Genomic DNA, 25,438 nt, shown 5'->3' on the forward strand with positions numbered 1-25,438 from the left:
CCCGGCGGCAGCGAGGCGGTGGCGGGGACCGGCTCGCCCACCCGCCCCGTCGATGGGAAAGGAGGAGCCTGGGCCGGCGGCGCGCAGGCGGGGGGGGCGCTGGCAGGAACTTCGGCGGGGCTGAGTCTGCGGCCCCGGGACGGCATCGAGGGAAGCCCCGGGCAGCCGGCGGCGGCGGCAGCCTATTGCAGAGTACGTGCGGGACGGACGGGGGGGCGCGGGGCCGCGGAGCTGGGGCAGCCCGGTCCCGGCCCCGCGGGGGACGGCCGGAAGGAGCGGGCGGGTCGTGCGTGGGTGATTCCCGGAGAAATCCGGCGCGGGGGGGGGACGGGGACGGGGGAGTGGGCGGAAAGTACAGAAACGTCCCTGCCGTCTCTGCTGCCGCGGGGCGGGGGCGGCGGGGCGGGACGGACGGGACGGGACGGGCGGGGGCGGCGCCCCGGCGGCGGGCTGCCGGCCCTGCGCGGGGGTACCGGGGGGGGGGGAGGCGCTGTGGTACCGGCCGCCCCCTTTCCCCAGGCAGTGTGGTGCCGTGCCCCTCCGCGGCCTCTTCCCCACGCCCCCCCCCCCGCGCGGTGGTTCACCCCTTCCTCCTGCCCCGCGGCCGTTGGCGGGACGTGACGGGTTGTCCGGGCCCGGTGGCTCCGGGCGCCGCCGGCCGGCCCGGGGCCGGGGAGACCGCCGTGCCTGTCCGCCGCCCGGGGCACCCGCGCCCCTCGGTGTAGCCTTTACGGAGAAGCGGTCCCCGGGGAGGCTTCCCGCGGGCGGCCGCCGCCTCCTGAGGGGCGCCGGGCCCCGGCTCGGGGCTGTTTCTGTCGGCGGGCTCGGCGGCTGCGAACTTGGTGTCGGGACCGCAGCCCCCCCCGTGCCTGCTGCGTTGGTTTTCTTCGCGTCGGCTCCCTTCCGTGGCCTACCCGGGGCCGGCGGCGGCCGGGGGCCGGCTGGCATGCCGGGGCGGTAGGTAGCTCTCCCCGGGCCGGGCTCGGGTGGGACGCGCGCACCGAGCGGGTGGGAATCGTGAAGTATTTGGGCTCTTTGGGTTTGGTTTTTTTTTTAATTCTTATGCGATTTTTTCTTTTTTTTTTTTTTTTTTGCACGTTTCAAGTTTCTTATTAGTTGCGGCGAGATATGCATCTGTATTCGAATGTGAAACTCACTTTTAATAGGTTGTGTTTTGGCACATCTCAGAGCTAGACAAGACTATTTAATTTGCTAAGTCTCGCTTCTGCAGCTACATGTAATTTTCTTCTGCTAAAAGTCCTTTGGAAATGCTGCAAAAATGTAATGAATATGCAAAGCAGCCAGCTCTCAAATCCAAATCCGGTTTCTCTTCAGAGACTTTTCAAAACGCCCAAAGTGATCAAGAGATATTATGAAGTAATAACTTTTGCCTAAAATACAGGAATGTGATGTTTCACACTTTCTCCTTGTGTGTATTCCTAATTTAATTGGTGACAGCTCAAATATAATTCACCTGAAATAAGAATCTCTAAAAATCAGTTAGGGTTGCTCAATTGCTTTTACTTCTAGTGCAGCCTTAAAAAAGCAGGAAAACTGCTAGTGAAGTCCTTGCCCCGTGCTTACATCCCACAACTCCCGAGTTTTCCTTCTCCCAATACTTCACCCACGTCCACCGCCTGCTTACTGCAGGCGCGTATCTTCCTGCCACCTCCGGGAAACGTGCAGCTTTGAACTCGGACCAGGCGGAACGGGAAGAAACGGGTGATTTCCCGTGGTTAAAGATGTTGAGCTGGGCTGCTGCCATCGCCGGTTGTCTTGATAGAGGGAGCCGGTTGCAGGAATAGGTTGTGATTCCTGCACTGGTTGTTTACAAATATTTAGTAGTGCTGTGTGGTGTCTCTGTGGCTTTTGTTTTCCTTTTTCCTAGGAGTTATGTTTGTGGTCAGAGTTAAGGTGACATCCAGTGTTTGGAGAGGAGAGCATGGCGTGTGGGGTGATAGGCTGTGGATGTGAATGAGGTGATGTGGAAGATGAGAACGTGTGGTTGTGGGTTGCAAAGGCTGAGTGAAAATCTGACTTGTGATTTCCTGGTTTTTCCATGGCTGTAACAGTATGCAAGCTTGCGTGTATTTTGAACAGCTTTGTCTGTTAGGGGGAATTTCGTAGCTTCTGTGTTTGTTCTATACGTGAAAAATGTAAAAGACAGCTGCTCTTCCCGGTGTGTTCCCACACTCCTTACTGGTGTGGACAACGAGCAAAGAAGGGGGAGAAGTAGCAGCTCAACTGCCATTGCTGCATTCATTTATTCCTGCAGACCTTCCCATGCCAGCTTCGCGTTCCCGCCTTTTGCCATAAAAGGGTTTGCAGTTGGCCATACCTTAGAAGATCTACTTGCTTGCTCCGGAGGCAGCAGATCATTCTGGTTAGCTTCTTAGGGTTTGCCGGAGGACGTTACCAGGCTGTTACTCCTGAACCAGGTTTGTTTGGGATCACAGATTAGAAAGCCTAAGACTTACTGAGCAGGCTGCGGAAGAGGGGGAACGCACGCGGTGCCCCAGGGTCTTACCCGAGGTGCTCTTCCCAGTGAGGAGCATACACAAGTCTCCTGGCTGTGAGCTCGCCCCGTGTCTCCTCGTTGCATAACCTCTTCTTGTGCTCGCCCTTTGCCCCAAAAGCACGGCCCTTGCTGCACTAAGAAATGAGAACAACAGTGGTGGAAAGCGGTACTTTAGGTCTCTTAGATGAAGCTTAAAGGTCACCCGAAAGATGTGTGGCGCTGAGACTTGAGTGGGTGTGCTAAGGCTTCACCGTAGCCAGATAGATAAGCAGAGCCTGGCAGCAACAGCAGTGCTGTGTGTCCTTTGGGTTAACGGTCTCTCCTGATTCAGGCAGTGCTGCGCTGCTTCCTCAGCAAACCTTGTTTGTTGCTTGTCCTCTTCCTAAGCCTCGTCTTACTCCTCCGGGTCGACTAGCTCACCTGCTTTCCTGGCTTTGTAGGCTGTGAGCTGAGCCAAACCAGTGGAGTGGACCGGTAATGTCTGGAAAAGCAGCGTAGCTGGTGGCGTGGTGAGGCTGTCTCGGAAAGGGGAGGGAGCCTTCCCCTTCTAAAAGTTTAGAAATACTTGGGATGTTGTTGAGGTGAGTGCAGAAGGAACTCAGTTTAATCAGAGGAGAAAAGAGGTCAAAAGGAGGAGTGTTTGAAAATGCCTTCTCTGCAGAAATCGGTAGCAATCATAAATGGAAAATTTGCGTGGCCCTCTCAGGAGTTACTGTACTAAATTTGGAGAACAGAATTGGTCTTTAAAGTACAAAACAAAGGGATTTCAGTCTTGCTTTAAATGCAAATCTCAACGCAGTCTGAACTGTGGACTCGCTACTGACGCCTCCATAGTACATATTAATCCAGTTTTATCTGTCATGAGGAGATTTGTTGATTAGAAGCCTCTAGGTAAAGGCTGCTCGTGGACTGTTGCTGCTCTTCCAGCCTGTGGGCTGGAAAAATGAGCTCCATGCCTTGCCTGGAGCTCTTGGGCTGTGTGTAATTTCACTGCCACTGTCCTTCCAGGATACAATTTAGCTCTCTGCACAAAGTCCGTTTATGTAGATTTTGTGCTAAGATGAATGACTTTCAGAGCAAATGGGTATTCTTTCAACAGTTATATAAGTTAATTTGTGGCATTGATGGTAGAAAGTCAACATCATTTGAAATGGGAGGGTAGGAACAGTTTACTGAAATGCCACTAAACCATAAGCTGTTAGTTTTGTTTGTCTTGTCAAGTTTGTATGGAATGGGAGGATTTTTCTAAGAAATTCTGTGAAGTGAGGACAATTTTTAAAATACTGAATTATGTACTGTTGAAAGGATTACCTTAAGTGATTTTCCTCATTTTCCTTGTTGCCTCTTACATCTTTGAGTGTAGACAGTACTTAATTGTTTTTCTGCAATTAACTATTATTTTCAAAAGCTAAACAGTATTTCTAAAATATGTAGCTCTTAAATGTTTCCAGTTTCACCCTGAGTTCCAAATTGTGCGGTTTATTAGCTCTTGAGCTCACCAGCAGCTCCTTGAGGTGGCTCCTCAGATCTAAACAGCTATTGCTGTCCATTCTGTTTTGCAAATACCAACGTACCAAGAATGAAATGTGCAGCTGGTGGTTTTGGTTTTCGTTTTTTTTGTATTTTTTTGTTTTGTCCAGGGCTCCATCTCTCTTCTTGAAGAGATTGTTTGTAGGTATCCTGTTGCTGCCATATAGATTTTTGTAAAGTTTCTGTTGGCCTCCTAATTTTATTTTTCTCTAGCAGAGTTTAATCAAAGTTTTGTAGCAAAAGCCTGATCTTTCAGATGCCGCCTGAATAGAAGTTGAGTTGTATTTGTTACATCTGTACGTTTATTTTGAGTCGCTGAAGAAAAAGTGCATGTTGTAAAAAAACAGTATGCAAAAGTGCATATTGTAAAAATAATTTCTGCCTCAGTTTTACTTTTGATTACCAGTCTCCCAGTGCCCCTAAGCATACATATATTGCATCGGAGTTTTGGGGGGAGGCGGGTTGCACGTTATTAAAATAGCTTCCCCCCAGTGTGTGCAAATCGTTCTGTAACTGCTGATTTTTAGGTTACTACTGTGTGTTTTTTTAAAGTGCAGTGTGATAGTAGAGCCAGAGTAATGTTAGCAGACCAGCTCCATGTTTTAGTTCTTTTACTTTGCCAACCAACTATAAATTACATGCTTTAGACCTTATTGATTGGTGGTTTAGCTTAATACAGTAATACTGGAAATTATCCGCTTGTAGTTGTGAAAGCCATCGTAGAGTGAAGAGGTGTGTGCGCGAGATCTTAGAATTCTCTGAAGAGTTTATTATTTGCGGGATAACTGTGGATAACGGTTTTTATGAAGTCGAAACTTGTGCAAATGTTTTTTCTGCGGCTGTAAGGGTAGAATACTGCTGCAGTTTGTCTGTTGGGAGCCCTTAGAGTGCAATTGCTGCATTGCTGAATGGTATTTCATGTCGTAAGTATCAATGACATGTAGGCCTGTTAGGAAATGGAACGGGCAGGTGAATTCAAAATAATGTTTTTAAACTATATGTGTTGGAATCCATCCGTATTTTTGCTTTGTCTGTAGATGTTGCTGCCATAATTAAGATCAGCAGAGGCATTAGATCCTTCTTATGTGAAATGGGGAAAACTGTAGAAACACTTTGTTCTCAAACACCCTTTTACTGATCCAGCTTCATTAATCCTCTGGGGTTCTGTGAAGCACTTTTCTTCTTTGCTTTCCTTTTACAGTCCTCCACACTGCTATGGGGGGAAATGATTTGAGGATTAAGAAGAATCGAAACTGATGACTTTTTTTTCCTTCAGGGGATCAAGTATTCAGTAATTCTTTGGAGTGTTTTGTGATCGTTTTGATCTGAAGATATAAAAGAGAGTCAAGTAGAAGCAGTGAGCAATATTGAATGACATTCTTGGGAACAAACATGAAGTGGGAATGCTGAAAACAAGCTGGCTTCATGTTTGAATCATCTTTTTTGTAGGTGCATTGCAACTATCTGCTGATTTGTTTTTTCACAAATGTTTTCATTAAGTTAACTAGTCAAAAAATAGAGCTTTGGCCCCTTTTTTCGTTTCCATGCGTGTTCTTATAATGAGAGAAAGAAATCCTGTCCTCTGAGTTGACAGCTTTACGGAAGGATGGGCGGTGGGGGGGATGCATCTGGACGTCGGCGTTCTGGTGCTCATCTTCTCCCTGTTTTTACTGTTTGCAGGTTCTGTCATCCGTGATGGCGTCAGCTCTACCCAGAACCCTTGGGGAATTGCAGCTGTATCGAATACTACAAAAAGCAAATCTCTTATTCTACTTCGATGCCTTCATTCAGCAGGGTGGCGATGATGTCCAGCAGCTCTGTGAAGCAGGTGAAGAGGAGTTTTTGGAGATAATGGCTCTCGTAGGCATGGCTAGCAAGCCGCTTCATGTCCGAAGGCTGCAGAAGGCTTTGAGGGACTGGGTCACAAACCCTGGTCTTTTTAACCAGCCTCTCACCTCCTTACCGGTCAGCAGCATTCCAATATATAAGCTGCCGGAAGGGTCTCCTGCGTGGCTGGGGATATCCTGCAGCAGTTATGAAAGGAACAGCAGCACCAGAGAGCCTCACTTGAAGATTCCAAAATGTGCTGCCACGACATGTGTGCAGAGCGTAGGCGCGAGCAAATCCGATGTGGTGGGGAACTTATCGCTGCAGAGTGGCAGTGAACCGAGACTCTGGCAAGGACACCACACCACAGAGAGCGAACATAGTCTTTCCCCAGCTGACCTTGGCTCTCCAGCTTCACCAAAGGAAAGCAGTGAGACCCTGGATGCCGCTGCTGCTCTGTCTGTTGCTGAATGCGTAGAACGTATGGTTCCCTCCCTGCCCAAAAGTGACTCGAATGAAGTCAAGGAGTTACTGAAAACAAATAAGAAACTGGCAAAGATGATTGGTCACATCTTTGAGATGAGTGACGAGGACCCTCACAAAGAGGAGGAGATCAGGAAGTACAGTGCAATATATGGCAGATTTGACTCGAAAAGAAAGGATGGCAAGCATCTCACGCTCCACGAGGTAAAATACCTTGAGCGACAGTGGGCTTCCTCCCCCATTCCTACAGCTTTTATGAGATGCTGTTCACAGGGTACGCTTTTTGTATGGGCACTTCTCAACAGGTGACGAGAGTTGTGTGTCTTACAGGAGCCGTAGGCAGCCCTGCCCTGGGATAGAAATCTCAGGTGCAGTAGAAGTGCCCGTTCTTGGATGGGTGTGTGCATGCGTGCGCTGATGACTTCAGCTTGGTGTCATCAGACTGCTCGGTCACTGGTGCGGCCTGTCAGACAGAGAGTTTAAACAGTTTGGCACGGAAATAGCAAACCAGTGTTGCATCGAGCGTGGCCCTTGGGATTTTAAGCATTTGGCACGTTTTTAGAGCAGTCCCGTCTCCATATTCCCTTGCAGCTTTGAGAGTAGACTGGTTGTTTGGAAGATTAGTAACTAAAATCGCTTGTGTCTGGTAACAGGATCACCTGGCTTGGTTACCACCCTCTGCTGTCTTCCCTCACCTCGAGATCCTGCTCTGTAGCTTGTGCCATCGAGGTAAAAAGGATTCTGCTGATGAGGTCCCTAAACCTGGTGGGGTGGGATTTTTTGTGTCTGAATTGAGATGAAGCTTAATTATACAACCTGTGGGGTTTTTGAGGCACAGTGGTCTTAAGCCAGTCAAGTGAAGTGCAGACTATGTGAGGAGGAAGGGAAAGGACCGTCTCCTGTATTGATGGTGGCTGTAATTTGAAGGTTTGTCCTTTAATACCTGCGTAGCATCTGTTCCCTCTTGTCCTTAAAAGTCCATGCAGGCCTCCTTTGCTTCTCTTCTGGCGTTCTTGAGGCTCATACTGCATACGTTGTAACGCAATAGGAGTGTCTGTGTGGGGAATAGTTCCCTAGTGCCAAAGTACAGTACAAGAGGAGAACAAACATTAATTCAAAGCGGTGCCAAAACGCTGTTGATACGAATGCTGCATCAGCATTTTCACAGTTAAAAGTGATTGCAAAATTTCAGTTGGATTTAAAATTTGGCATGTAAGGCTTAGCTCCCAAAAGGAAAGGCAATGTTTATATTACAGCAGTGCCAAAAAAACTGTACTGGCTTTAGCCTTTTTTTGCTTAAAGAAGTAGTTTTGTAGGTGTGTGATCCATAGCATAAGACTAGGTTCTCTCTATGCTTCTGAGTAGAAGGGCAGGAGGAAACAAGACATATTTCTTTACGTTTTTCTTTATTTATTTACATTTATAAGGCAACTGCACAACACCAGCAGTGACTTCACAAGGGCTTTTACTACAGACTGGGGAGAAGCTTCCAAGGGAACTTGTCAATAGTCAGCTGCTTTTCTACCACACAGTTTTAGTTGTGCAACTTTCACTTGCATGCTTTGTGGCTTTATGTTGAACACTTTCAATCTATGAATTCATCCAGTGTGCAAGAACAGATCTCGTCTTACTCCCCTGGCCTTGCGGAAGTCTCTCCCGTAACAGAACAAGTTGCATATGAGATAGAGGCAGGATTTGAAAGGATTGTGTAGATACCCTGTGTATGTTGCTTCAGAGTCAGGATTCGGAGAAAGGAGGTTCTCCCCACCTGAGGATGGAGGCAGTCAAGGTGTACAACGTGTACAGCTGTGTGCTTTTGCAAGTCTCTCTCTGGGATAGCAGCTGCAGAAAATACTCTGAAATCTGGGCAGACTTCTCATAGGATAATTTCCTGGCATCCAGCAGTGTAATGGGAGGTGGGTGCCGGGGGCAGCTTTTGTGTCAGGCGTGTGGTAGGCTCAGGAGTGGCTCTATGAAGCTGGAGGAGTGAATAGTGGGGTGGTAGTTTGAAGGAGCAAAGGTAGTTTGAGGGTAGCAAAGAACCGGCAGAAAGGACGACTGCTCTGCCTTGTTAATTTTTTTTAGTACTGAACTACAGATCTTTACTACATCATTATAAAACCATGTTTAAAAATGGAATGAGAGCATGGTTTGGCTTTTGGAAATATTTCTATCGCTATTATGATTAAGGGCACAAGATCAAAGGAGTATGTGGTTGACTTATGCCTCACTTACGCATGTGGGGCCTCACTGAACTTGATGGGAACTGCACACATGCAAGCAAGAAGAATTTGCTCGTAATTGGTTTACTGTTTGCTTAAAGAGGCCGGATTTCACAAAGTTTTGTCTTGAACAGTTTTCTCTCCATTTCCATTTTAAAGCAGAAAATATACAAGTAGTAGCAATGAGACCATTTTTTTGTTTAAAATCTGCTAAACCAGAGTTTGCCTTTTGTAAACTCAACTTCAATGGATTTTTGTTTTTGATGGCTTAAACAATTTGCTGGTCAGAAGGAAGGACCTTAAACAGCCAGGGAGGTAAGTTTGTGCTCATCCAGAGACTGTGTTTCTGCACGTGTTAATACATTCCAAGGCTGTCATTCTGCCTCACAGTTCAAGGTTTCTGCTTGCAGCTGGCAACGAACAGCTGAATAAACTTCACTATGAATTTAAAAAGCTTAAATAGTGGTTAGCTTCTTAATGTAAAGATCAGGATATCTCTGGCTCCTCAAGCAGAGTGGAGTTGCATGCAAATCAAAATCAAACTTGATGGAATTATTAGTGGTGAATTAGTGAGAATATTCTTTGTTTCAGTGTGAACACTGGAGTGTCTCAGAGGGCTTGAGCAGCCATTAGAGGCCAGTGAGAGCTGTAGACACTGAGCTGGTTTGGAAGTGTGTGCTATTGGTAGGATTATCTGCATAAGGCACTGATCTAGCATAAAATCCGATGCAGAATCTTTCAAAGACATTCCAAAACTAATAAACATACTGTCCTTAATCCATCCCATTGTCTCGGTATTACACAGCTTTTCAAGCACGGAGAGCACTTTATGTTTAAAGTTGGACTGCAGGAGGGATGAGTACAAGGCATGCCCTTGAACTTGGTGACCCATGCGTGTTTGAGTCAGATTTGTAATTTGCGTGTTAATATTTCAGTGCTTGTCTAGGTACCTATAAAAGCAAAAAAAAAAATCCTGTTTAATAATGTGAGAAACAGGAATAAGAAAGGCAAGTAATAAATTTTGTCTAGCTCGGTCTCTTTCTTTTCTTTTGCTGACTCACCAAAACAGTAGAGCTTGGTATTTAATTATGTGTATTTTAGTGGGGGAATCTATGAACCCCATCAGATGGGAATATACCCATCCCTCTCCGTAGAGCCTGTATGGTTATGTGCTGCTCCATATCATTACGGCTTCCAGCAAACAGAATCTTTATTTTTAGGCATGCAACACTTTCTATGTGCAGTATTATGCCTCCTGAAAAGGCAGGAAGCCATGATGCACTTCAATTCAGTAAGTCTGGATGTGACCTGAAAGAAGAAACCAGGAAAAACAAACAAACAAACATTTGGCTTTTCTCATATATTAGGATAAACAGCATTTGCCTACAACTACCCAAAGCATTTTCAGTCATTTCAGCTCTTTGCAACCTTTCAACACTTTATTGAGGGATAAAAAACATCTCAAATTACTTTGTAAGCATTAGCCATATTATTCATCCTCGGCAAAGTAATAGCTATCACTGTTACAGAAATTAATGCCTGCTTTGGATGGTAATTTTTTTCATCAGTGTTGTATTAATCTTTTATTTTTGTATCTTTTTTTTTTTTCCCCCTGTGATTTTTTGGAAAAGATAGACATCGTAGAACAACTGTTCCTGTCTAAGGGATAATAGTTTGTTATTTTAGCACATTGTGCTGTAGGAACATAGTAACCTAGAGATGTTTCACAGATTAAACTTAAACTTCCCACCCTTGTACATCTGATCTCTGTGAGATTTTTTTTTTGTCTGTACAGAGCCTAAAGGATCAGGCAACATATCTAGTTCGCCTGTTAAAGACATGTTTGCACTCTGATTAGCATTCAGGTATCGCAGGAAATGCCCTACTCGGATCAGAGGCTTTTATGCTAAACACAGGAGAAAATGCTTATGAAATATTAGGAACAGCAGTTCTTTGTGAGGTTTTACTAGAAATACTGCATGGGCACAGGCCGCTGAGAGAATCTCAGCTCTTCTGATACATGTTCTTGTTTGTTCAACCTCCCTGGAGAACAAGTGTCACATTAGGCAAAACGTATTTTTTTCTAATTTGGATGGCATCAAGCACTGTGGCGAAGGACAGCTTGGTTGTGTGTTGTTCACGTCTTATGACAGCTTCCATCCTTCAGGGATGGAGCGTGCGGTGTTTCGGGTGAGTTGCTGGCCTCTGATTTAATTCACAAGTAATGTTCTGCAGTGTGGTAGATAGTGCGGTAAAGGAGCGAGTTTCTTAGCCTTCTCCCAAGAGACACCATTTAACTGCAGACCTGCTGGTCTGTCCTCAGATCCACCTTCTGTCCGCTTGCATGAAAAGCGCTTCTTGTACGAGCAGTGTTTTTGGTGTCTGAGGTCACACGTGTGCGGTCCTGCCCGTCCTCAGCCACATAACCCTGTGTGCTGAACTGCGGCTGTTCTTTGCACTGCCAGATCAAGGGTTGGGGATGGCACATCTCAATCCATCATGAATATGCTGGCTGTGCTGTGGAAAACCTAGCTGCTTTGTAATATTCAGTAGCCTGAGACAGATACAGAACATACTGTTGACAATAGCAGGAAAGCAGCTGTGCTCATTTGCGAGAAGCCAAGCCCATTCAAAGCAGGTTAATTTCTAGAAATAAAGAGTAGAAGAGTTGTGGGCACTTTGGAAAAAACACCTGTAGTATTCTGTTGGCCTCTTGCTGTTACGCCTTATTACAAGTGCTGGCTGTTCTTCAGCTGAGGAAGAAGTGAAGATGTCTCTTCAGCCCCTGCTTACTGTGGAAGGAGCAGGGAATCTCCTCTCCAGCACCTCAGTTTCAGTGTCTCTTGTTGCGTTAACAATTTTGTTGTTTGTCCATACTGTTGACCATAGGCTTTTCAGACAGCAGTGTTGTTAAGCTGGTATAATTCATGACAGTATCACCACTTCCTATAGGCTTCTGAAGAGCATTGCGAAACCATTTTGAGCCTTAACTTAAGGCTTTTTATCCCTCCCTCCCCCCGGCTCCCCCCCCCCCCCTTATGAAACTATTGCCAGCAGCAGAGGCACTAGAAATGTGTCCCGGCAGGCACAGGAAAACATCCTTGAAACAAGTTACATTTGATTCATGTCTGAAGATAGTCTTCACAAACACGAGGGTGAGAAACATAGCTAAAAAAAGTTTAATCGTTTCTTAAACCATCACCTTCTACAGAATTTGTGCTGTATTCACCAGGGAAAGCCATCTGTACCCACACTGTCAGGGTTTTTTTTTTTTTTTTACCCCAAGTCCTGAGCATATTGCGTTTATAAAAATAGTATTCCCTGTAAACCAGGCTTTGGGAGCCAAACACTGTGAACGTTCAGAGCTACTGTTTTATACTGAGATTTAATTAATGCTGGGATGAGGCACAAGCAGCGTACATTGAGAGAGTCTTACAATAACGTTTTACTTAAGGACATTAAATGCACCGACTACATTTATATCTTTTTCTCTTCCCAGAGGCTTACCTGGCTTAGTAAGGGTATAAATAAACTGAAGAAACCCTCCAGGGTTTAGTATACAATTATAGGTAATTTTACTTGCAATTGAAATTTTTTATTATTTCAGAAGAACAGGTACTTTTACAAGCACAATGAGTGAAAGTATGCAGAATCATGAATCCCTGTTTTTGTGTTTCATTTCTAGCTAACAGTTAATGAAGCAGCCGCTCAGCTGTGTGTAAAAGATAACGCGTTGTTGACCAGGAGAGATGAACTCTTCGCACTAGCTCGGCAAATCTCTCGAGAAGTTACATACAAGTATACTTACAGGACCACCAAGTAAGGTTTTAATTAACTCAAAGGACCTTTACTTTCAGGGAACTAATCAGTCTGATAGCATTTCTTTTGAAGCACTAGAGACGCTTTCTTCTTGCTCTTTAGCTAGCAAAGTGCTCTTCTGAGGAGGGTAGGAAAATCCTATTTAAGTCATGAAGCTTTCAAACTGCTAAGATTTAGCTGTCTTGAATTACCTTTTTATTTGCTCTCTAGTTTTCCAAATTTTGTGATGATGGTACGTGTTGAGAGGCATCTGAGAGGCTGGCATTTCAAGTATTTGAGGCATTTGTGTATTTCAAGGTTAATGTAAATAGGCAGAGTAGCCAAAGGTGCTTAATGTATCAATTATTTTTTTTCCGTATACAGATTTGGCTTGTTAGTTTCCAGGGAATGAAAAAGATACGGTCATAGGGAGTGGCTTACATACTTGCTTTAAAGGAACTGAAGCCGAGTCCTGATTTTAGCTGTTACTGTTCTGTTAAATGAACTGCTGTTATGAAACAGTAACAAAGGCCTAACAGCTTTTAAATACAATTAAAACTTTAGAATTAATAAATATGATTGAAAGTCTTGATACTTTCTATATATTGTTTTTAAATGTTAACTCCCTCATGTGTAATGCAATATCCTTTCAAAATAGATTTTCCTACACTTGCAGGAGCTTTTTATGGTTTTCCTTTGCTCCCCTTTCTTCCATAGTGATTAATGTAAATATACATCCATTCTGGGTAAGCAATGCCAAAGGCATTTCTGTAATTCTCTGTGCTCAGGTAGCTTTCCTTTCTGTTCGGAAGAAGAGTCCATGAGTCTCTTGACACTTTTGAAAACAACACAAGGCGCTTGTATTCCTCTATACTTGAGTGACATTTACTGCCATGTCCAAGTGAATTGGAGGCTTTTTCTGTGCATCTCATTTGTTCTTGCCTGATTATTTTTTTTTTCCTTGACTCTGGTTTTCATTATTATTTCTGATGGTAAAGGTTAATGTGCTGTTTACTGATAGTGTATGTGTCTTCTCTTCTAGATCTAAATGTGGAGAAAGGGATGAGCTGTCACCAAAGAGGATCAAGATAGAGGTACAGTATTGTGACTCCTGTGTTTTGACCTATGCACGCTAAAATTCACTTTTCTTCTGAAGGGACCTATCTTAAGGAAATTTGTCAGAAAAACATTTGACAGACAGTTGATGGGCGTGAGAGAGAGGGGGGGTGCGAACATCACCACTGTCTCTGCAAGTGTAAATGCTTGATGGAGAAACCTGTAGGAGCAGGGGTAAAGAGTAGGATTTGCTTAATGATGAAGTTACTCTCAGTGTTTTGCACTCTGAGTGAGTAGGAGGGGGGGAATGGGACTGACTGACCTCCTGTGTTGGAATAAGCTTGAGGGCTATAGGAAATGTCTTCCCATAAGGCCTCCAGCTTTTACGTCGGTGTGAGGTGGGGTTTGCTTAATTCACTTGAGTCCGCTTTTGATCATGTCCAGAATCCAGAGTTCTGGATAAGGATTGATGGCGGAATACTAGCCATCTCTGACTATGCTATAAATTATAAAACTGGTCATATTGAAAAGTCAAAAGCTAACTAAAAGCTATATATGTCAACACAAATGGTTGTGCCTGTAGATATTAATTTACAGTTTTTTGTAATCAGTTTTGTGTAAAAAGCACATGTATACATGGCTAATGTATACACCTGAACAAGATGTTGCTTAGGGAGGTGCTGGGAATTTCTTGTTAGGAGTGCAGGAGCAACATATATGTAGTTTAGCTTTTTCTTCAGTTACCGCTGCTGGAAAGTAAATTTGAGGCCTTTTAAAAAGTCACTTTAAATTTAAAAAAAAAAAAAAATTCTAAGTATGTATACCTGTATACCTCATAAGAATGGCAGATCTTCCTTTTTAGTTTATTATTTAAACAAATTACTGTTTCACTGTTAAGTATCTAATTCAGCCTTAGTGTTGTGGGTTTTTTAATTGTACTGTCTACTCCAAAAGGTGTAGGTTAAATGTGCATTAGAATGCAAGCTAGGCCTGAGCTAGATTTGTATGTGACACAGATACACGATATATTCTTTAACTGTTGAGGAAAGTTGCAGCGTATTCTGGAATGCATTTCTCATATGTAACTCCTTCTGTGGTAAATGATGCACCAAATGTAAGGCTTTCATTTTTTTCAGTGGTGCGATGCTTTGTTACCTGTACAAAGGCTTTTCCTGTGAGGCAAACCCTGGTGAGAGCGTTTAGTTTTGAAAAGGCAGTTATGAATAGGTATAGAGGAGTTAATTTTTTTTATTATTTATTTATTAAGTTCCATCAGTCTGTGTACAGTTGTAGTTTGAGTTTATATAATACAAAATATACATGTGCATTGAGGATTTACTGGTAGCTTTGATGATAAGGTCAGTAATGTCATTTACATGTGTCAGGATTTGCTTTGACCTATGCTTGTTCTTCAATCCACAAAAAAAAGAGCAGGGAAAAGCTGCATTAAATGATTTTATCCACCTTCAGCATTATCTGCCTTGATCAAGATGTTGCAGGATGGTTGCTTGAGTCTCCCTTCTTTTGTCCAGTTGCATCCTAATTTATAAGAGCTAGTGGGGAGCTGCCGCTCCTCTGCTTGAAATAGTATTTCACTGACTATTAGATTTCAGCATTAGGAAGTTTTTCCTTTGTTCAGTAATAATTGATGATGAGCAAGTATCTAAAATGAGACACTGCAAGGGAGGTGCTTTTTTCCATTGAAAGAAAAAGTAAAATTAAAATCCTGAAAAATCCAGGCTGAAACTTTAGGTTTTTTGGAGAGCAGGAAATTTGGACAGCCTTAGGGGATGTGCATTCTCTTATTTTCTGCATGGTGAAATCTTAAGAGTCTGGAAGGTCTGCTTTCTCTAGACACTTTTTAGTTCAGTAATTCTGAGAAAGGATGTTTACTTGGTTTTCTTTTTATCTAAAATTACCAGTCATACTTTAAAATGCTTGTGAAAATTTCATGTCCTAACTGTACAAATGGCTATTTCAGAAATAGGACTTTTTTCCCAAAATAAGAAATGGAAAATTAAACTAAATGAAATAATCTTTCATTTGATAGCATAGCATTATTAATTATGAAATGACCAGTGTTGTTATCAGCATAAATGTCTTTTTCCTTACAAGTTTGGGAGTCTTCTAAGGAGTAAACCATTACTTCAGTGCATTGTAATTCTGAGGTACACTGTAAATCATGGGCTTTTCTTCAAGGAGATGAAAGATGCAGTATTACATAGTAGATCACTTTTACATGTGGTGTTTTGGCTTCTTGGGGCTTGCATTTTGGAAAAAAAAAAAGGTCCTTTTTTTAATAGTACGTTTGGGGATTTTGGCAGGGGGGTGGTTTGTTTTTTTAGAAAGGTGGAGGTAAAAATGAAAATGGTAGCAAATGCTGCAGATTTAGCCTTCTGTTTTGGATAAGAATTTGTTATGCTGCTTTTAAAGTTGTGATGCTTCATTGTGGCTCTATTAGCTCATTATCATGCTAATATGCAGAGGATCTGAACATGGGTGATTTTGTTGTTGTAACTAGCTCTGTCTTTTTCTTTTTTCTTTTTTCTTTTTTTTTTTTGGTAAGGGTCATTTTGCCTTTCTGTTTTAAGGCTGAACTCTGTATTTTGATTCACCATTCTTTTACCCATTAGTCATTAATGTCTCCACAAAGCGTGGTCTAAAATACTAGTGCTTGAATTTGGAAAGACTTCACACCCAGTTTGCATAGTGTAAAAGATTACTTAAAAAAAAGATGAGTTAATTTCCTGAAATATAATAACACTTAAAAAAACCTCCCGTGAGACTCTGAAGGTCATCCTTGAGCAGAGCTAGCAGAGCTGTGTGTGCAAGCTGCAACATTGCAGGGTTACAGCCACCATTGTAAATTTATCCTCTTCATGAATATGAAACTCACACAAGCATTACAAAGAAACAATATGCTGTGAATTACATCAAATTACCTGTAAAAGCCTTTCTCTTCCCCTGCCAGCTCTCCCCCTCTTATTCGTAGAGTGGGTGGGTGAGCTGTGGGAGTGAAGTGTAGAGAGGAGAAGGGAAAAAATTCCAGGCAAATGACAGACTAAAGGTGTGGAGGGAGTGAAAAAGGGAATGGAGTGAATTGGGATTTGGAAGCAGATTATAAAAAAGGGGTTGTAGTTCCTAAATCTGCTCTGGACAAAGAGCAGGAGAGGCGAATAGGGATGGAAACGGTGCATCCTCCTGCAGAGCAATGATCTCTCCTGCCTAGGTGTTGCGGGGCGGGGGCACCCCTTATTTTGTCATCTTCCGTGACTCAGTACCAGCACCGCTCAAAGCGATGAGCTGTTGTGGCACCAGCTCAGAAAGCAAAACAAGTCACAGGTATATCACGCAGAAGTCATGGAGGGAGAGGCTGCTCATCGCTGCTGCTGCTGCTTTGCGTTGGGGTTGACGAGGTTTCCCTTCAGAGTCAGTGCGAACAGCCAAGAGAGCAAAGAAAGAGAGTTTTAAAAATATTCTTGCTGTCTGTGGTATAAAGGAATTGTTCTGTGCGTCAGTGTCTCCGTTCAGCTGAATGAGAGGGGTGGGGAGAGCTTGCAAAAGCTAATTTCACAAAGCTCAGTGGGAGTTAGGGGGCACAGGCAGGAAGACCTGAGCGGAGGCTGTGAGGAAGCGTCTTCCCTTGGTGCCGGTATGGGTGGAGGGAGAGGAGAGAAAAGGCCCACCTCCACCATTGCTGAGAAGATTGAAAAGAAAACCAGTCGAAGTGTGGGATTTGTGTTTTTCACAAAAACAGCAAAAGCAGTAGAAGCTACTGTTTGCATAGGAAAAATGTCATTAGAGGGAGCAAAAAAGCACATGTGGGACTGAGAACATCTGCTGCACGAAGCCGCTTGAAAAACAACTGAGCAGCAGCATGGCAAAACAAAAATGCTGCACTGCATGCAGCAGGCCCTCCTGACCACAGAGGGAAAAGGAACCTCCAGGCAAACGTGGTGCAGAGCAGGTCGTCGCCTGGCCCAGCCTGCTCCTGGTTAGCCTTCACTGACGGGACAGTGGGGAGGAGAACAGCCAGCGGTGGGGAAGGGCTCCGGGAAGGTGATGCAGAACTGCATCATCATCCGAGAGTTATCTGCGTGACTGACGGGTGACAGTCACGGCAACAGGCAGCAATGGGCATCCAGCGCCACTTTTAGGAAACAGCTTTTGGTTTTGCGTTGGCAAGTGATCACAGATACGTTATAAAGAGCCGCGTTACCTCTTTTGTTGCAAAAATAGGATCCTGGGTGATAGGGTTTTGTGTATTCAGTTTCTCATCTTCCTACACATAATCGTTCTCCTCTCCCAAACAAATTCAGGTCTAACTATGAAAATGGTCAGTGCTAATGGAAATGTGCTGCAAAGCCTTTGTTTCTAGAGGATGAGGTTTTATGGCAGTTTACCTGGTTATGAAATTTTGCATACCTATCATGTTTATTTTTTCCCTGAGGGAGTATGTTGGGTGGATAAAAGCAATATGCAGTGTTCAGACAGATAATTTTTTTTTTTTTCCCTGAGAATAAGGAATAGCTTTATTGGCATTATGTTGCACTGAGGGTCTGGCCACCTGATGTGGGTCTGACCACTGCTCTGCAGGTCAGTGGGCAGCCTGCCAACAGCATGGACCTTGCAGTCCTTCCCCTGTGGTTTTTTTGAAAGATGGCTTTTCTTGTTCTTGGGCTGTAACCCATTTGTCCAGCTATTGTCAAAAATGTTATTATTTACATGCATGTGCCTCTAGAATCCACAGGGAAAATATACCTAATTTGACGTACTTTTGATACCTGGGTCTACGAATCCTCAGGGACAGAATGTCACTTTTCTGGTTTGGGTCTGTCTTAAAATCTCTAGCTTCCTCTTACATTTTAAGAGTCACCTATACTGTGCTTTTGTAAACATTTCTGGATGTTCCTCTATTTTACATGAGCTTTCCTTTTATAATGCCGAGCAGCATCAATTTCTCATCTTGAACCTTAGCTTCGATGATTAATTTATTTTAATGGAGTCTGGCAGGCTTTCACAGGAACTTTATTTGCTTTATTGGTACATATGCAAGCTGCAAAAGAGATTTGCATGTCATAAGCATTTGAGACTGAAAGAGTTATTGAATCATGATTTCCCATAGTGTATAAAGTCTTTGCTACCCTACTTTTAAAATGGTGGTATCTCATTTTGTGATACCAGTATAGGTTCTGTGTGAAATACGTTGAATTTCAGGAGGCTTTGCTCAGTTTCTCAAGGTTAGTATGTCCAGCTGCTGTGCCTTATTCTCGACTACCTGTAAACTTGACTTCTTAAGAATCTGTAAAGCTGCTGTAAGTAACGAGTGACAGAAACCACGGGCCTAAATCTGCCTGGCAAGGCTGAATGTAAACTAGTTTAATGTCAGTTACAACACTAGCCTGGATTCACCTGAAACTGTGAGAGATGAGATATGACTGTCTGTGTATGCCATTTTAGATACATAACAGTTGTTGTAGAGGGGCTGAGGGTGTTCCGTGCACAAACTTAAATGAAGTGGATAGCAGGAACATGTAAACTGCAGTCCAGAATTTTCACAAAAGTTCAGGAATGTGTTGTTGTTGGGTTTTTTTTTTTCCTTTTGAGTATACAGAGAGGGTGAAGAAAAAACAATAATATGTCCCTCTTGGTGTTTGGTTTTTTCTTATGCTCAATAGGATGGTTATCCTGATTTCCAGGACACAGTCCAGACGCTCTATCAGCAAGACAAAATGCCACTTGCTTTGGCTAAAGGAAAGAATGAAGACTCAACAGCTCTTAATTCCCAGGTAAACCAACCAGACTACACTGTGAATAATACAGGCCATGTCTTTTTACATTGATTTTGATGTATTGTTTTGATGACTAAAGTAATTACTGTCGATTTTCAAAGGCTACCTAGCTTAGCTGTGATTGCATCACTCTTAATTTGGGTTTACCTTCTGAAACTGTTCTGACACAGTGCTACAGCTTTACCCTTGTTAGTTCCAAGGAGGTAAGATCTAGTGTAGTAGGCTTGAAAATACGTGATTGCCTGTTGGGAGCAAGTAGGGTACTATTGGTACAGTACGTGCTGTGTTACTTGTGTTATTAGCTATAAATGGAAAGTTCAAGTTACTGAGTCTAGAGGAATAGAGTAGGCGATCTTGGAGTCCTCAGTTTTGACATTTCTTGTAAGAAGAAAGGCTAGTATATTTAGGAAATAGTGAACTTCTGGATCCGAGAGGATAAATTGCCTTTCTAAATAACATCTAGCCTGGTGGAAGTGCAGTGTTTTCGAGTATCCAGAAAGCTTTTTATAAATGAAGACAGGTTTCCGATTCTTTCTTTGTCTTTTCTGTAGTGTATCCCAGCCTTGAGGCAAAATACGCATCTCCTACTGCCAGTTGTTGCCAAGGAGGGATTTCATGCTAAGTTGCAACAAATTTATTTTGTATAGCTGATTTGGGCAAATGTAATCACCGAATTTTCACGTAAGATTACATTTAGGAGTTACACTCCTGTTTTCTGAGACTAGATGTGTTACCCTGTCTTTTGCTGCCTTCTATTGCAAAGTAGTGTACAGTCATACAAATCTGTTCATTGTGATACATCAAAAAGCAATTATGCTACATGTTCTGATGTCACATAATGATTAAATGAACTTGATTTTTGCAAGCTTATTTTCATCTTGTATATGCTTTAAAGTTTTCATTGGTCACTGCTACATAACAATGGACTAGAGATGTATTTTAAGCTTAAATGTATTTGCAACTCTACAGGTTTTTCTGTGGTGATCGGAAGCATCATTGCAGTTTAAAATTCTGGTTTTGTCCCAGTTAAACAACAAAGATGGCATGAGTGAGAAATGTTTTATTCTTTTTAAAAATTATTTTACAGTTCAAAAGTTGTAACAGGAGTGACAGAATAGCAAAGTTAAAGCACACTTGAAAGTAAACTATTTGAAAATAGTTTCTTTTTTTACCTACCTTCCAAGACCAAGCTTGAGCTATCCGTGCTCTTCTGCAGAACCTGATGAGCTCTAAGCCAGAGTAAGTAAATACCAGTCATGTCATTACCCTGCTGTCAGGGTCATCACTGTGCTGGAGAAGCTCAGATTTTGCTGGTCTGTTATGCTGTCATTGTATTTGTAAATTGTTGAACTATGCTGAGTAAGCAGACTTTCGTGGGAAGTCAGGGCTTTCATAATCTCCCAAAAGTTAAGTGCTCTGCAATTAATAGGCCTCTGTACTAGTTGAAACAATTATGGCATTACCTGAAAGATAAATGATTTTTTTCCTATCAATCGTAGACGTTAAGTTTGTACACTTTCTGTTCTTATGTTCATTGTGGCTCTTCTAAATCAACTTTCTTGACTTGTGATTTTCTTTTATCTTTGCAAGATGCTTATTTACATTCTCAAGAACAAGATTATATTGAAAGTTAGAATTCTCTTGGCATTAAAGTAAATGACAAACATTCAGACGCCATTTCCTCCCACGTTGCACTGCATTGTTTAGTTTCACTCTCTAGAGGTGTATAGGTCTTGTTCTTCTTCTAGACAGACATTTCACACCTTTATCCCCCACAAACATACTGTCATCCTACACTTTCAGAATGGCAGATTTTTAAGCTTGTGTAGTGCTGTTTCCTAAAATAAAGATTCCAAGATGTCTGGTGAAATCTTGGCATAAGTTTTTAGCAGATGTTGCCATTACTCTTGGAATACTTTTTGGAATACTTTGTGAAGACATATATTTGAACAGAGCTAACTGGATAATTAAGACATTGTTTTTTTGCTTTTCTTGAGATTCTCTTCAAGTAACCTGCAGTCCTAAAGTGCAGAAAGTGATTTTGGTGTGTTTTCGAAGAACAGAATTTAACGTTGCATTTCTGTGTAGATGAACTACAGCAGCTTGCATTTTAAGTATTCTTGAGTGACTCAGATGTATAGTATGAAAATCTTTATGGGTGCAAAAATATTTTGTTTGCTTGATAGTTTTGAAGAAACTGTAAAGCACACATCTGTACATATGAGTCAACAAAAACCTATATCGAGGCTGTTAGTCTTATCATCTGATATTGTTTTTTTCCCTGTGTTTTGACTTGCTATATGTATGTATATAGAGAGAAATTTTTTTTGCTTTATTTGCAGTCGGAAAAGGTGATGGCAAAACAGATGGAGTTTCTTTGCAACCAGGCTGCATTAGAGAGGCGTCTTTCCACAGGGTGTTACAGACAAAACTCCGAAGAGCACAGCCCCAATGGCATGTCATTAGATAATGCTGATGGACAAGGTATGGTAGCTTCCAGGCATGGTGTTGCTGCCAGCAAATACATTTGATATTATGCAACCTTTGTCAGTGGTGTTATTTATCTAGTATAGAACACTGAGCACTGAATGGGCAAGACAAGATCTCTGCTCTGAAGTGCTTACCGTCTAAATAATGCAATCAGATGTAGAGCCAGACTCTGCTCTGTTACTCTAATGTATCTGGGCAAACTGCTTTCCCTATGGATAACGTGGGGAGGGAAGAAGGTAGGGTACACTGCTATTATTGAGGGCAGAACTTAGCTCTAGCTTTATCCTAAGTTTTGAAAATAGAGCAGAATGTTGCATTTCATTTGTGTTCTTGCTTTGTGGAAATTGAAAGTAAAGCAGATAATGTAGGTGGTACCCCTTTTTGTTTACCTGTTTGTGCAGTCTAGGAACAAAACCTGAGGAGCTGGCTATGTAAATTACTTAGAACTACGCAGATTCTAGTGATGTTCTTAGTAGCTTGTTATTCTTCAAAAAGCTTACAGTTTCGTGGTTATCTCTTTGATTTACCAACTGGCTATTCCTTAGCTTGAATTAATTTTAGGAGTGTTTGTTTTGCTTGAGCGCTTTCTGTTTGGATTTCTTTTTTTATTGTTGTGAAATGAGACAAAATGTTACAAACACAAGAAATACAACCAGAAGTTCTTGTATCTGTTTTTTAAGAGCTAGTTTGTTGGGGGGGGGGGGGGGGGGCGGGGAAGAGAAGTAGTAGAGGGAGAAACTAAGGGAATCAATGTAAGTAAGTGTTAAAACATAGGTTTTCATTTGTGTGTATTGGTCAAGCAATGCGGTACACAAGTACACAGGAAGAATTAGGTGTGTGGATCCAGCTCTTCTTGATAGTGCAAGCTGCTTTATACCATTTATCCATTGTGCAGTGGGAGCAGAAATTTTTAGGATCTCAAAGGGATTGTGCAGTGGGAGCGGGAATTTTTAGGATCTCAAAGGGTTTTTTGAGCAGAATGAGAGATTTTTTTTAAAAAAAATTTTTTGTATGGCTCAGTGTCCATTTCTAGCAGTGCCTGTGGAATAGTCTGCAAAGTAGCATATTTACATAAGCCTTGTTTTGCTAGAAGTCTTCCCTGAACAGCTGGAATTTAGGATGCACTTTTGCTGATAGAATTAGTATGTCTCTGCCTGTTTTTTAATATTGCTTTGCTTTTAATGCATCAGTGTTTCACTGTGAACAACTTCCAGGTGAAAGACCGCTGAATCTCCGAATGTCAAATCTGCCAAGTAGACAGTTGCAGCACATTTCACTTGATGGAGAGCAGCATGTTGGAAAACCTCTGTGCAGTGATTTGATCCGGCTTTACCCCAGTGGTGAGGCGAAGTCCCAGTCCTCGGGTTAGTGCTGTCCCTTGTAAATTACCCACCATTTCTTACAAAGCCTGTGATGAACTTACTAATACGTGACGTCTCTGAGTGAAGAAGCTAGTAGCTCAGCCCGGCATGCTTTGTGTGTAATCTTTTAATCAAGGCTTTGGACAAAACTTCAAGAGGAGTGTTACTTGCTAATCTAGACTCAGATAGAATATTATTTGGGAAAAGCTTAGAGGATGCAGTAACTGGGTTCAGATAAACAAGTTTTGGGGTGTGTCTGTCCTTAGAGAGCAGTATTGACCTGAACTACTGCTGTTAAATACTTACGTTGCTGTCATTGTAATGCAGTTTGATTATAACATGGCTTCACTCTGTATAAAGGAATCAGACTTTTTTTATAAAAAGACTTTTTATTCTGGTTTATAAGGACCTAGCGCTGTTTCTGTACTGTGAATCAAATCATGCAGTAAGTCTTTTGAACTGGGTTTCCCATTCACTGACTTCTGCTCACTGGCAATCTTGTCATTTACGTCCGGCATTGGGAGAAACTCATTCTAAGTTTGATAGAAGACAGCAAGAATCCTGTGTGAAATCTATATGGGTGGTTTCAGGTCAATACTCAGTACACTGAGATAAAGCCAGGAATTCTTGAGAATCTCGCAACTGGAGGAATAATAATAAAATCCCACCTGCGTTTGGAAGATGCAATGGGAAAGAGGTTACTTGAAAGACAAGATGCAAAAGTAGTTGTTTTGAAGACTGGGCAGAATCTTGCATCTTCCGCTTTGGTATATTGCAATCTTAGCTCGCCTTTTTTGCAGCTTGTCCCAATCCCAGTGATAATGCACTTAGTGAACTTTCTAGTTGGGGATTTTTACCAGTTCCCTTTCAAAATGGAAGTGAAGAGTGCATCTCCCCTAAGCCCTGCTCCCAGAGGGAACTGAAGTAAATCTGTGGTGATTACTCTGTCGTCACTGCAATGTCACTGCAGTGGTTCTAACCCAGCTGGGTTAAAGCCCAGTAGGAGGAGGCAGAATTTATTACTTCAACCGTTAGTATCCATATGGTTCATGGACCTTTTTCTTGAATTAAGAACTGAATATATTTGTTTCCAAGCAGTGTTTTTAACATTTTTTTTTTTCTTTCTTTTTTTAATGCAGAAGGCCTTGGTATTTTAAAGGATTTTCCTCATTCGGCTTTTAACAACATAGAAAGGAAGGTCATAAAAACAGAACCTGAAGACACAAGATAGTCATTCTGCCATGGAAAATGGTGTCATAGTAAAGAATGAAACTTCACAAGAGAAAAAAAACCAGCCTTAATAACCAGTGTTGCCTCATTCAAATACGAGATTTCAATAGCCAAAGCCTAAGAACTGGTACAGTAGTCTGTGGAAACAGGAAAGCAAGAGACACTGCAAACTAAAACAGTAATACAGGTGGATAAACATTCCTGTAAAAGTGGTTTTATAACGTGGGAAGATACACAAATTAATATTGTGGGTCTTCATTATTTAAGAATGTATTATGTATTTGTATAACTTATCAAAGTAAATCTAGATGTCGGGACGTGTATTGAGTCCAGTAGATGTGGCTACAGTTCATTTTACTTGAAATTTCAATGTCTACTTTAAGTGTACCTAGCGTAGATATCGTTGTTAAACATTTGAATTAAAAATCCTTGGAGAATTAGGAATGCGAACCTCGTGACACAATTAACAGCAAGTTTGCAACAATGTTTGTAGAAAAAAGGAAAATGCTTAAAATATTTCATGGTTTAAAATGTTATGTGGATATAGCATTTGATAGACCTAGACCCTGATTCTGTATTATAGCGGACGTACTTGACACTTAACTATCGTTACATCACTTTCAATGGTTTCAGCAGCCTTTGTGTAACACACTTATAGCATAATACCTACCTACAGTTCAGGAGCGTAGAAAATGCCAGTTAGAATATGGAAGAGTCCGTATGATTGGCTCCCATTTCGTTAGGAAAAACTGTGGTTTGATATACTGTACAATTAGTAAAATCTCATTTGGTAGGAAACCCAAGAGACCAAGTAGCATGGACAGGGCTGCAGAAATTGTGATTCAGACCATTTTAACTTTTTGGACTTCTCTGTGGATCTTGGGGGGGGGGGGGGGTGGGGTGGCGGGAAGCATCCTAGGTGTGGCAAAGATGAAATATGATGCAGGATTTATGCATCCGTGTAAAAGGTTGCACTTGACATCCAGAAACCATAAGACCTTTTGGAGGAGAGAGACAAGGAGTTATGTCTTTAGCATGTGACTCCTTATTAAGTGCTGTCCAGCCCACATGATTCTATGAATATACCGTATACTGCATACAGTATGCCAATACGTTTCTTTATATATGTGA

The 25,438-nt window shown here is 42.3% G+C and overlaps 1 protein-coding gene across 4 annotated transcripts; it reads left to right on the forward strand.

The window, feature by feature from the left end:
* On the forward strand, window positions 1-25,179 carry NAB1 (NGFI-A binding protein 1). 4 transcript variants are annotated; one of them, XM_050899830.1, is made up of 9 exons: window positions 1-192; window positions 5,729-6,562; window positions 12,266-12,399; window positions 13,421-13,472; window positions 19,113-19,223; window positions 19,479-19,481; window positions 21,569-21,710; window positions 22,931-23,080; window positions 24,217-25,179. In XM_050899830.1, the coding sequence occupies exons 2-9, from the start codon at window positions 5,744-5,746 to the stop codon at window positions 24,306-24,308; spliced, it is 1,503 nt and encodes a 500-aa protein (XP_050755787.1). In that variant the 5' UTR covers window positions 1-192; window positions 5,729-5,743; the 3' UTR covers window positions 24,309-25,179. The 4 variants fall into 4 exon arrangements, with proteins under 4 accessions (XP_050755787.1, XP_050755784.1, XP_050755785.1 ...); XM_050899827.1 differs by lacking the exon at window positions 19,479-19,481; XM_050899828.1 differs by lacking the exons at window positions 1-192; window positions 19,479-19,481 and adding an exon at window positions 920-957.
* The last annotated feature ends 259 nt before the right edge of the window (window positions 25,180-25,438 follow it).

The sequence above is a fragment of the Gymnogyps californianus genome, chromosome 7 (assembly GCF_018139145.2).
Source record: "Gymnogyps californianus isolate 813 chromosome 7, ASM1813914v2, whole genome shotgun sequence".
NCBI classification, from domain to species: domain Eukaryota; kingdom Metazoa; phylum Chordata; class Aves; order Accipitriformes; family Cathartidae; genus Gymnogyps; species Gymnogyps californianus.